Genomic DNA, 13,638 nt, shown 5'->3' with positions numbered 1-13,638 from the left:
TTTTTAATAATGAGAACAATACACTCGAATGTATTTTAATTCCAACAACATTTCAACTTGATTTCTGTTATATTTCTCTACTGAAAATTATTAAATCAATTGCATCAGAGTTTTCCATAAGAGTGTATCAATCAGGTTTACGTAGCAAGGTTTTGGCAGACGTGAGGGGTGCAGGGATGGCTTCTGAGAGGAGACACCAGAAGCTGCCCCCATGTTGGACAGAGCCAGTGCCAGCTGGCCAAAGCTGAGCCAATCAGTGATGTTGCTAATGCCTCTGTGATAACATATTTAAGAAAGGGTAAAAACTGCTGCACAACAGCAGCTGGGAGAGAGGAGTGAGAATATGTGAGAGAAACAACCCTGCAAACACCAAGGTCAGGGAAGAAGGAGGGGGAGGAGGTGCTCCAGGCACCGGAGCAGAGATTCCCCTGCAGTCCATGGTGAAGACCATGGTGACACAGGTTGTTCCCCTGCAGCTCATGGAGATCCACAGTGGAGCAGATATCCACCCTGCAGCCCGTGGAGGACCCCACGCCGGAGCAGGTGGATGTGCCCTGAAGGAAGCTGCAGCTCGTGGAGAGGAGCCCATGCTGGAGCAGGTTTTCTGGAAGGACCTGCAGGACTGAAGGACTGTACCCCATGGAAAAGACCCATGCTGGAGCAGTTCTTGAAGACCTGCAGCCTGTGGGAAGGACCCATGTTGGAGAATTTTGTGAAGGACTGTCTCCCGTGGGAGGGACCCCACACTAGAGCAGGGGAAGAGCGTGAGGAGGAAGGAGAGGCAGAGACAAAGCATTATGAACTGACAGCAACCCCCATTCCCCGTCCCCCTGCGCCACTTGGGAGGAGGAGGTAGAAGAGTCAGGAGTGAAGTTGAGCCTGGGAAGAAGGGAGGGGTGGGGGGAAGGTGTTTTTAGATTTGTTCTTATTTCTCATTATCCTACTCTGTTTAATTGGCAATAAATTACAATAATTTCCCCAAGTCGAGTCTTTTTGCCTGTGAAAGTGTGGTGGGTTGACCTTGGCTGGCCTCCAGGTGCCCACCAAGCCGCTCTAACACTCCCCTTCCATCAACAACACAGGGGGAGAAAAACATGACGAAAAGCTCATGGGTTGAGATAAGGACAGGGAGATCACTCACCAGTTACCGTCACGGGCAAAACAGACTGTTGAGGAGTGGGAGTGAGAGCAGCTTGGTGGGCACCTGGTGGCTAGGTCAACCCACCACAAAGAGTTACTTCAGAAACAATTTGTTTGTAATTAATACACTAAATATAACATGCTGATAGTTAATATAGGTATGTGATCTACTGAATAAATAAATTAAGAGGCAAAACTAGAAACAAAACACTAGGTGCTACAGGGCTTTTTAAATTTAATTTTTTTAACACAATTTAATTTATATTTTTTAACACAAGAAAAGCTAATGGCTGAAAGCTAGAGAGAAACAAGCAACATAAGCAGATCAGGCCAGAATGTAAATGGTGCAAGTGTGACTGACCTTAGTCTCATGGGGATTTTCTGGACATACAGTGGGGGCTGTATGGGGCTCACAGGGGCAAAGTAGGTCATATATGTACTTCTATCTATTGTGCAACACTGAAACTTATCTTTCTTTCTGGAAGGGCTAGGGAGAAGACATGATGCTTCACAGCTATGGAGCAGAAAGAAGCAGGAGGCAGAGTCTTGGGGGACAGAGGTTAATGAGAGTACAAGACCCCAAATCCTCTAATCTTACCACCCCACTAGTTAATTCATAACTGACCAACATTTTTAGCAGTGGTAGTAATTGACCATTTGAATGACTGATTAAACAGATTATTCACCTTCTTGTGTTTGGAAACCAAGACTGAATGCCTTTTTTCACCAAACAAGTCACTGTACTCAGAAGAAGATTTGAATAAAAATGTCAGGCCTGCATGATTAAAAGGTCAGACTAGATGATTTAATATTCCAATGTAACATAAAGATCCATGCATCTCTGATTTTTTTATCTGAAGCAGTTTGTTCATCCTAGGATGAATCCAGCCACATAAAAAGTGTGCTGCCAATTACCAGAGGGGTGAGGGAATAGACAAGGAAAAAAATTCCTTTACCTGGAAAGAGATTGACTGTTTGAATAAATAAAATCTCATCTCAAACTGCTTTCCAAATCACAGCCACTCCAGCTATGGCTATGGAAGCTTACACGTTTTTATATATATTTTGCTCTTAAAATAACCATAATACTTATACCACAATTATATTATCAGGATATGACATTACTATTGGGCCTTTTTATTTGCGGCTGTTATTCTTTTTCTCCCACTCCATTATCAGATGGTTTATTTTAGGAAGGTACCATGCTTTCTTTTACATCAGGAGAATGCTTAGCACACTGTACTTAGTACCAGAAGTATTAATTAATTAATTCATAAGTATTAATTAATTCATATTAACTTTGGTTTTATTTCCATGTACCTTTTGATCTGCACTGAAATAGGATAAATTTCTTAGTCAAGAGTTCCTGTGGTTAGTGATGACTGATGAATAACAGTGATTGCAGATAAATCCTAATGCTTGTTAGAAAAAACATAACTAATGCATGGGAGCTCCTCCCTGGCTGACAAGCATAATACATTTTTTTAATTTAATAACTATATATACATTTTGAAAGTTTTGACATTAGGAAACATTGATAATATAATTCAAATTTTATCAGAACAGTCCTTAAGACATTCACATATGGTAAAAAGTGCAGGGTGATTTAAATTCTATTATTTATAGGGCAGATAATTTTCTAATTAGTCTTTGCTGTAGCTGCCCGTCCTCTGACAGTAACTGTCAGTAACCAACCCAGACTCATCCTTCAAGTAGGATACAACATGTAATATAATTTCAAATTGCCAACCAACTAGGGCAAATCGCTCCTCCTACAATCTATAAGTAGAATTATCAGGAAGAACTAAAATCTTATCAATGTTATAACTAATTTGCTAGTTACAAAAATTTAATTATTCGATTAGTGAGGGTGAATAAAACAAAATGAAGTTGTTTGTTCTAAACACTGAAACAGAACTAAATCTTAATATGGCAAAAGAGTCAGAGATTATAATAAGCCCATGCCTGGTTCATTTGTCTCCATGTGAAAATTATCCAAAATTAATTCAAAAGATTTGAATACATTTGCTGAGTATTACATTAGGAAGCAGGCCTGGCTACATATTATTGTGATCTCTTAAATTCTCTAAACAACAATGAAAAATATTATGACGGTGCAGGTAGGACGAGGATTAAAAGTTAAATGAGCTCTAGCTATATCAGATACAAAGCAAAGAAAAATTGAACTTCTGTGTTGCTCTAGTTTGCCTGGTTTATTTATACCTTCTAGTAAATTTAAAACTGAGTATGTGTTTGATGTCACAGTTTAAGCTGAACTGTGTAGGTTTCAATTGACTCTTGCTTGTACGAGTTGAATCCTATACATCGAGAGCCTAAAATTAATTAGAGATGTCAAGAACTAATTAGAGATCTCAAGACTGGTGGCAGCCTGGGCTGCAGTGATCATGCCCTGGTAGAATTCACAATCTGGAGGGATATGGGCCAGGTGAAAAGTAGAGTCAGGACTCTGAATTTTAAGAGAGCGAACGTTCAGTTGTTTAAGGAATTAGTGGATGGGACCCCCTGGGAAACTGACCCCAGGGATAAAGGAGCTGAACAGAGCTGGCAGCTCTTCAAGGACACTATTCTTAGAGCACAAGAGCACTTGATTCCCACATGTAAGAAATCAGGCAAGGAAGGCAGGACACCAGCATGGCTGAGTAATGTCAAACTGGTCAAACTAAAGTGCAAGAAGGAAATGCACTGGCAGTGGAACTAGGGACATGTATCCTGGGAAAAATATAGGGATGAGGCCCAGAGGTGTAGGGATGGGATCAGGAAAGCTAAGGCAGAGTTGGAGCTGAATTTGGCAAGGGATGCAAAGAATAATAAGAAGGGCTTCTACAGGTACATTGGTCAGAAAAGGAAGATTAAAGAAAATGTATCCCCCCTGATAAATAGGACAGGAGAACTGGTGACAGCTGACATGGAGAAGGCTTAAGTACTCAAAATTTTTTTTGCCTCAGTTTTCAATGAAAATCTCTCTTCCCAAATCTCTCAAGACCCTGAACCTCAAGGCAGGGACTGGGGGAATGAAGTCCCACCCATCATAGCAGAAGATCAGATTCGAGACCACCTGAGGAACCTGAACATACAAAAATCCATGGGACCCAATGAGATGCATGCCAGGGTCCTGAGGGAATTGGCTGATGTAGTTGCCAAGTCACTCTCCAGGATATTTTGAAAAGTCATGGCAGTCAGACTACATCCCCAGTGACTGGAAAAAGGGAAACATTGCACCCATTTTTAAAAAGGGTAAAAAGGAGGACCCTGGAAACTACCAACCAGTCAGCCTCACCTCCGTGCCCGGTAAGATCATGGAGCAGATCCTCCGGGAAGATATGTTGAGGCATACGGATGACAGGAAGGTAATTAGAGGCAGCCAACATGGCTTCACCAAGGGCAAATCGTGCCTGACTATTCTAGTGGCCTTCTACGATGGAGTGACTGCATCAGTGGACAAGGGAAGAGCTATGGATGTCATCTACCTAGACTTCTGTGACGCCTTTGATACAGTCCCCCATACCATTCTTGCTACTAAATTGGAGAGATATGGGTTTGATGGATGGACTGTTACATGGATAAGGAACTGGCTGGATGGCCATGTCCAAAGAGTTGCAGTCAACGGCTCAGTGTCCAAATGGAGATCAGCAATGAGTGGTGTCCCTCAGGGGTCTGTACTAGGACCGATACTATTTAATATCTTCATCAATGACATAGATGTAGTTGCCAAGCCACTCTCAAGGATATTTGAAAAGCCATGGCAGTCAGGAGAAGTCCACGGTGACTGGAAAAAGGGAAACATTGCACACATTTTTTAAAAGGGTAAAAAGGAGGACCCCAGGAACTACCGACCAGTCAGCCTTACCTCCGTGCCTGGTAAGATCATGGAGCAGATCCTTCTGGAAGGTATGTCGAGGCATACGGATGACAGGAAGGTGATTAGAGGCAGCCAGCATGGCTTCACCAAGGGCAAGTCTTGCCTGACTAATCTAGTGGCCTTCTACGATGGAGTGACTGCATCAGTGGACAAGGGAAGAGCTATGGATGTCATCTACCTGGACTACTATAAGGCCTTTGATACAGTCCCCCACAACATTCTGGCTGCTAAATTGGAGAGATATGGGTTTGATGGATGGACTGTTCGGTGGATGGGGAACTAAATGGATGGCCAAGTCTGAAGAGTTACAGTCAACAAATCAATGTCCAAGTGGAAACCAGTGAAGAGTATTGTCCCTCAGGGGTCCATATTGGGACCAGTACTATTTAATATCTTCATAAACGACACAGCGGGACTGACTGCATCCTCATCAAGTTTGCAGATGACACAAAGCTGAGTGGTGCAGTTAATTCCCTAGAGGGAAGAGATGTTCGCACAGGCAGGGCATGCAGGGAAGGCGAAGTCACCCTACTAGGTCAAGAGGTGCGTTCATTCGGTAGTCCTTATACTTTCAGAAGAAACTCAGCTATGGTATTCACTCGTCAGAAAGCAATGCCCCCTGTGCTCGCCAGAGTGGATGTGGCTACCCAGACGGAGCTCCCACAAAAACATGCAGACACCCAGGTCTCAGGCTGCAGGGAGTGCCTGGGCCTCTCACTGTTCACGCATGGCAGCCATGTGGACAGCTGTGTGAGGTGTGACCAGGTGGATGATTTGCTCTGCATGGTGGCAGAGCTACAGGAGGAGGTAGAAAGGTTAAGGAGCATCAGGGAGGCTGAGAAAGAGATAGACTGGTGGTGCCACGCTCTGCCCCCCCGAGACAGGAACAGGAGCAGCAGCAGCCACCAGTAAGAACCCACGATCAAGGGGATCCTGTATCCCCCCCACACCGGGCTGAAGGCAGCAGCTCAAAGGAAAAGAGTGAATGGAGGCAAGTCCACGCTCGTGGCGGCAGGCGAACGCCCTCCCTGCCCACCTCGCCTCCCCAGGTGCCTCTGTACAACAGGTATGAGGCCCTGGAGGTGGAAGGCCAGTCAATGGAGGATGGGGATGACAGTCCATCTACACCAGAGGTGTCGCCTAGGTCAGAAAAGCGTACCTCTTGTATCAACACCACCTCCACAAGGAAGAGAAGATGGGTTATAGTTGTGGGTGACTCCCTTCTGAGGGGAACCGAGGGTCCGATATGCCGGACGGACCCTCCTCTTAGGGAAGTCTGCTGCCTCCCTGGGGCCCGGGTGAAGGATATCACTAGGATACTCCCTAGCCTGGTACGGCCCTCAGACTATTACCCTCTACTGCTCTTCCATGTGGGGGGGTGATGAAGCTGCAACATGAAGTCCTAGGGCAATCAAAAGAGACTTCAGGGCCTTGGGACAGCTAGTAAGGGACTCCGGAGCACAGGTTATTTTCTCCTCTCTCCTTCCAGTTGTGGGCAGTGACACTAGAAGGAGCAGAGGCACCCAATCTATCAACTCATGGCTCCGTGGCTGGTGTCATTGCCTCGGATTTGGTTTTTTTTGATAACGGGATGGCCTACACAGCACCAGGTTTGCTGGCGTCTGATGGAATTCATCTTTCTCAAAGGGGAAAGAGAATCTTTGCTCAGGAGCTTGCAGGGCTCATCGACAGAGCTTTAAACTAGACTTGAAGGGGGAAGGGGATAATATCAGGCTTGCCCGAGAGAAGCTGAGGGACGACGTGCCATGGCTAGAGGGAGCGGGTGCTAGCGAGGGCACTCAGCCTGTGTCTCTGAGATGTGCGGGGTTCACTGGGGCACAGCTGAAGTCGAACAGAGTTGAGCTAGGGGATACTGAGGCAATAGGAGCCAAGAGGGAAACACCAGTGAAACACCTCAAAGCACACAAGGGGTGTTCTTCTATGAAGGAGACATGGACGACAGCCCAGCTGAAGTGCCTCTACACCAATGCACGCAGCATGGGCAACAAGCAGGAGTTGGAAGCCATTGTACATCAGGAAAACTATGATATGGTTGCCATCACAGAAACATGGTGGGATGACTCGCGCAACTGGAGTGCGGCGGTGGATGGCTATATACTCTTCAGGAGGGATAGGCGAGGCAGGAGAGGTGGTGGGGTAGCCCTGTATGTTAGGGAGCGTTTGGATAGTTTAGAGCTTAATGATGGTGAGGATAGGGTGGAGTGTCTATGGGTAAGAATCAGGGGAAGGCCAACAAGGCAGATATTGTGGTGGGAGTCTGTTACAGACCACCCAACCAGGATGAGGAGACAGATGAACTATTCTATAAGCAGCTGGGAGAAGCCTCAGGATCGCTAGCCCTTGTTCTTGTGGGGGACTTCAACCTACCGGATGTCTGCTGGAAATACAATTCAGCAGAGAGGAAACAGTCTAGGAGGTTCCTAGAGCGTGTGGCAGATAACTTCCTGACACAGCTGGTGAGTGAGCCAACTAGGGAAGGTGCCCCGCTGGACCTCTTGTTCACGAACAGAGAAGGACTTGTGAGCTATGTGATGGTTGGAGGCCGTCTTGGGCAGAGTGATCACAAAATGATAGAGTTTTTGATACTTGGAGAAGCAGCGAGGGGGGTCAGCAGAACTGCCACCTTAGACTTCTGGAGGGCAGACTTTGGCCTGTTTAGGAGACTGGTCGACAGAGTCCCCTGGGAGGCAGCCCTAAAGGGCAAAGGAGTCCAGGAAGGCTGGACATTCTTTAAGGAGGAAGTCCTAAAGGCACAAGAGCAGGCTGTCCCCAGGTGCCGAAAGATGAGCCGGCAGGGAAGAAGACCGGTCTGGCTGAATAGAGAGCTCTGGCTCGAACTCAGGAAAAAGAGGAGAGTCTACGACCTCTGGAAGAAGGGGCAGGCAACTCAGGAGGACTACAAAGGTGTAGCAAGGCTGGGCAGGGAGAAAATTAGAAGGGCCAAAGCTGAGCTAGAGCTCCATCTGGCTGCTGCTGTAAAAGACAACAAAAAATACTTTTTCAAATACATTAGCAGCAAAAGGAGAGCTAAGGAGAATCTCCAGCCCCTAGTAGACGGGGGAGGGAACACAGTGACCAAGGATGAGGAAAAGGCTGAGGTACTTAATGCCTTCTTTGCCTCAGTCTTTAATAGCAGGGCCAATTGTTCTCTGGGTACCCAGCCGCCTGAGTCGGAAGAGAGGAACAGGGACCAGAATGGAGCCCCCATAATCCAGGGGGAAATGGTTAGTGACCTGCTGCACCACTTAGACATTCACAAGTCTATGGGGCCTGATGAGATCCACCCAAGAGTACTGAAGAAACTGGCAGAGGTGCTCACCAAGCCCCTTTCCATCATTTGCCAGCAGTCCTGGCTAACTGGGGAGGTCCCAGCTGACTGGAGGTTAGCAAATGTGACACCCATCTACAAGAAGGGCCGGAAGGAGGACCCGGGGAACTACAGGCCTGTCAGCCTGACCTCGGTACCGGGGAAGCTGATGGAGCAGATCATCCTGAGTGCCATCACACAGCATGTAGAGGATAACCAAGGGATCAAGCCCAGCCAGCATGGGTTCAGGAAAGGCAGGTCCTGCTTGACCAACCTGATCTCCTTCTATGACAAGGTGACCTGCCTAGTGGATGAGGGAAAGGCTGTGGATGTTGTCTACCTAGACTTCAGTAAAGCCTTTGACACGGTTTCCCACAGCATTCTCCTGGAGAAACTTGCTGGTCATGGCTTGGACGGGTGTACTCTTTGCTGGGTTAATCTGGGTGTAATCTTTGCTGGGTGTATGTCTGGTGATACCCCACCTGGAGTACTGCATCCAGCTCTGGAGTCCTCAGCACAGGAAAGACATGGACATGTTAGAGCAGGTCCGGAGGAGGACCATGAAAATGATCAGGGGGATGGAACACCTCTCCTATGAGGAAAGGCTGAGAGAGTTGGTGTTGTTCAGCCTGGAGAAGAGAATGCTCCAGAGAGACCTTATTGTGGCCTTTCAATACTTAAAGGGGGCTTATAAGAAAGATGGCGACAAACTTTTTAGCAGGGCCTGTAGCAATAGGACAAGGGGCAATGGTTTTAAACTAAAAGAGGGTAGATTCAGACTAGATATAAGGAAGAAATTGTTTACGATGACGGTGGTGAAACACTGGAACAGGTTGCTCAGAGAGGTGGTAGATGCCCCATCCCTGGACACATTCAAGGTCAGGTTGGACGGGGCTCTGAGCAACCTGATCTAGGTGAAGATGTCCCTGCTCATTGCAGGGGGGTTGGACTAGATGACCTTTAAAGGTCCCTTCCAACTCAAACTATTCTATGATTCTCTCCCCCATCCCACTGGAGGGGGAGTGAGCGAGTGGCTGTGTGGTGCTTAGTTGCCAGCCGGGTTTAAACCACGACAGTCCTTTTTGGCACCCAAGGTGGGGCTCGAAGGGTTCGAGATAACGACAGATTTGATTGGAATGTGCTAGATGATAGAATTTATAGCTGTTATTGCTGTTTAGCTATTAACTGACAGGCTCCTGTGCTTGCCATGGGGCTTGCTTGCCTTACTGTATATTAGAGTCTAGTGCTCGTTAGTGGCTGCTTTTTGCTTTCGCTGCTTGCTGTACTGCTGTACTGCTTATCACCTTACTCTGCTGTGCCTGGGAACAGTTTGATAATAGCAATGGCCATGAGCCTGGGCTGGCAGATGGCCAGGGCATCGCTGCTGTTTCTGTGCTGCTGTACTGGACAGGCTGGAACTCCAGTGTGAACTCGAGTCGAAGGGACTGTGACCTGTGGATGAGTCCACGCGGGAGCAGGACACCCCAAAGTGTCTGTGGCCGTGGATAAGTCCATGCCAGAGCAGATACATCTCAAAGCATCTGTAGCCATGGTTATGTCTGTGAGGCAGGAGGTATACCTCTGAAGGGATTGTGGCCCAAGGATAAGTCCACGCTGGAGAAGGTACACCTCGAAGCATCTGTGGCTGTGCATGAGGTCATGTTGGAGCACCTCAAAGCGTGTGGCCATGGATAAGCCCACGACAGAGCAGGTACGCCCCTGCAGGGACTGCAGCCGTAGGTAAGGCCATGTTGGAGCAGGTTTACTTCTGAAGGGACTGTGGCTGTGGGTAAGGCCACACTGGAGCAGGTCTATCTCTGAAGGCATTGAGGCCCATGGAGAAGGCCACGCTGGAGCAGGTGCACCTCAAAGCAACTGTGGCTCTGGATAAGTCTATGATGCAGCAGGTATACCCCTAGAGAAACTGTGGCTCAGATAAGGGTCCACTTGGAGCAGGTACTCCCCTAAGAGACTGCAGTCTGTGGATAAACCCTTGCTAGAGCAGGGGCAAGAGGAGGACTTCATTGCAATGTTAAACCCTATGGTCTGGTCCAAAGGGACCAGGGGTGGAAATTGCAATGGAAATACCTTTAAATGGTTGTAACCCATTATTTGAGTTGCATGTTATGGGAATTACTATAGCAGGAACCACACGAACCAATGGAGGACAAGCCTTACAAGAAGCAGTGCAAGTGCAGCAGCGACCCGAGCTGAGCTGGCTTTGGTGCCCAATAACTCCACGCAACACACAATCTCTCCTGTCCTGAGCGACCACCATAACAGATGGAGCCCAAAGTCATAGACCAAATGAACTGAATGAACATTTTATGGATATTTATGGACATTTCACAAACATTTTATGGGGGAAGGGGTAGTTAATGAGGATGCATTGGATAGCGTGCGACCTGAGCATGATGTAAATGGTATGGAATAACGGGTGGAGAATGTGCTAGTTTTGGCTGGGATAGAGTTAATTTTCTTCATAGTAGCTTGTATGGGGCTGTGTTTTGGATTTGTGCTGGAAACAGTGTTGATAACATAGGGATGTTTTAGTTGCTGCTGAGCAGTGCTTACACAGAGTCAAGGCCTTTTCTGCTTCTGACACCGCCCTGCCAGCTAGTAGGTTGGAGGTGCACAAAAAGTTGGGAGGGGACACAGCTGGGACAGCTGGCCCCAGCTGACCAAAGGGATATTCCATACCATATGATGTCATGCTCAGCAATAAAACCAGTGGGGAGGTTGGCAGGGGCTGGCTGCTCAGGGACTGGCTGGCCCTCGGTCGGTTGGTGGTGAGCAATTGTTTTAATTTGCATCACTTTTCTTTCTGGAGTTTTATTTTTCTCTCTTTGTTATTTTCCTTTTCCTTACAATTTTTATTATTATTATTATTATTATTATTATTACGCTTTTAAAATTATTAAACTGTCTTTATCTCAACCCACGAGTTTTCTCATTTTTACTCTTCCGATTCTCTCCCCCATCCCACCGGGGGGGGTGGTGAGTGAGTGGCTGCGTGGTGCTTAGTTGCTGGCTGGGGTTAAACCAGGACAGCACTCACTTAATACTGTTCACACGCACAAAGTTAAACTAAATGTAAATATTTGCAAGACAAAGCCATGTATTATTGGTTCTGCCAACATAGCTTTTTGCTACAGAAACGTCAGCACGAAGGAACATCATAGTGACTAAGAAACTATCCCCAAAGATTTAACATAGTTTTGAAGTACTTACTGTAGCTGGGGAGGCCCGCGTTGTATGAGTCACCGAATGACCAGAATTTTCCATTGAATTGCCAATCAGATACGTCCCGCCTGAGCTGCTAATGAGCTGTCCTCCTGCAACACCCATCTGAATCCCTCCGGTGCCCACCATACTATGAGAGGAGACCACTGTTGTTGCCTGTGCAGAACTTTCTTGATTATCGAAGTAATTTCCCCCAGTGTTTTGGCTATACATCTGGGTTTCCGTGTAAGGATAAGTTGTTCGACTTCAGGAAAAGAAAACAAAAGTAGTAGTTATTTATTTGGATTGTTTAAGTGAGGGAAACATCACTGTAGAAAAGAGTGTACAGTTGCTATAAACAAACTCAATAGTATTGACAAACAACCCGTGCCTCCACACAAAATAACATTTCTTTATGTCAAAGTACTGAGTAATTAACTTGGACTCACTGTTAAAATAAGTATTCGTTAAACTTCACAGAAAATGTTTTCAGTCCCATCTGAAGAGGGGTGGAGAAAAGTATTACAAGAATTGAAGAGATGAGAGGAAGATCTCATTCAAGTATTAATACATTATATAGTAATTTATAAATTTGTTGTAACTTTTAAATCCTACAGTCAAAGCTGGATTTTTATTTAGATGCCATTTATTTTGTATACTGTGTTTACAGTTACAAAACTGTAAACATGATCCAAAAAATGTCAGTCAAGATGGTCCTATATCCAAGAGTCCTATAAATGTTTTTTATTGATTTTAAATTCACTGAAACTCTCTGGCTGAAGCTTGAAATTCTGAGCTCATTTGTATTTTAAGACATGCAGTTAGTTCAGCAGAGTGAAATTTTAAATTGGATAACAGTATGTACAGTGTTATGATGAAAAAGTAATAAAACTAAAACAGAATTACAATTTGTGAAGGGATTTGTGAGGGGATTAAAACAGTCAAAGGAACAGCAGTAATTCAACTCATTTCTTTCCAACTATTAAACATTTGGGCCTCATTAACCAGTTAATCTTAAACTTTTCACTTAATTCATGAACCTTATGTCATTCTTCACTTCATGTTCATAATGACTTGGATCATTACCCTTTAACGGGTTATAATATTTTATTAGCTATTGAACATAGTGGATATTTGGTCCTGTATACTAACTTGGACTTTCAAATTGATATAGCTCAAAATACACAAGTAAATAACACTTATTAGCTTTTCTAAAATGAAGAATCTGGATTTTGTAGTAATTAAAAAATTTTAGCCAACGTTTCAAGGCCAACAAGCTTTATACCATGGCATGTGTTACAATAAAATAGTCAAATGATAAAAATTAGTTTATTTACCCAGATGATAATTTTGACATTTAACCATAAAATCCTATAATGCTTCCTAAAATCAACTGGCACCAACATTTTGAACCCATAACAACAACCAAGTCAGAACTTCTATGGTATTAACTATGGCCATCATGGATTCTCCCTTGTTCTTCAGAGACAGCAAAAACCTCTAAAACTTAATTTTAATATCCTAAAAGCTTTTCAAGTTATGTACTATATTACTTGTTTTCACAGTTACTTAAGTTAATTTTGTTGTTGGTGGTGTTTTATTCTTGGTATGTCAAAAGCTTTAAGAGCAGCTGTGAGAAATTCACAGTTAATCTAGAGGGACTACAATGCAGTCTAATGAAAACAAAACAATTTTTTTAAAAAAAAAAGGGGGGGGGGGGGGGGCAGGGGGAGAAAGGCTCCAGAACCTGTATGGTCATCTAGTAGCACCTTCTTTTCAGAGCTAGAATCAAGCTATCTTTTACATTGCAATAACATGTGTGCAGGCAAGATGGTTTGGAGAAATCTCCTTGGGTATACCTGATTGATTTTATTAAACTGGGACATCACTGAATGCCTCCAATGGATGGTAAGTCAAGCATCTGCTACCAGACCAGATGTTATATCTTTCTTAGAACCAGGCAATTTAATAAACAGCCCTATTTAATAGAGGGTACTTAAGGAGAACATGATGATGGAAACTTAGGGGAAATAGTTCAACAAGTGTCTGCCAGGGGGGTGGAACACTG

The 13,638-nt window shown here is 45.1% G+C and overlaps 1 protein-coding gene across 5 annotated transcripts in view; it reads right to left on the bottom strand.

Moving 5' to 3' along the window:
- LOC140650991 (transcription factor RFX3-like) overlaps window positions 1-13,638 on the bottom strand; it is a 155,662-nt gene that overhangs the window by 56,203 nt on the left and 85,821 nt on the right. For 4 of the 5 annotated variants that reach the window (XM_072859947.1, XM_072859946.1, XM_072859949.1 and 1 more), the window contains one exon: window positions 11,580-11,835. In XM_072859947.1, coding sequence (XP_072716048.1) covers window positions 11,580-11,835 — 256 coding nt within the window. Of the gene's footprint in view, window positions 1-11,579; window positions 11,836-12,019; window positions 12,046-13,638 lie in introns of those variants that run through there. The other variant, XM_072859948.1, reaches the window with a different exon arrangement.

This window comes from Ciconia boyciana, chromosome 4 (genome assembly GCF_034638445.1).
Source record: "Ciconia boyciana chromosome 4, ASM3463844v1, whole genome shotgun sequence".
NCBI classification, from domain to species: domain Eukaryota; kingdom Metazoa; phylum Chordata; class Aves; order Ciconiiformes; family Ciconiidae; genus Ciconia; species Ciconia boyciana.
This window is presented reverse-complemented; position numbering and strand designations above follow the sequence as displayed.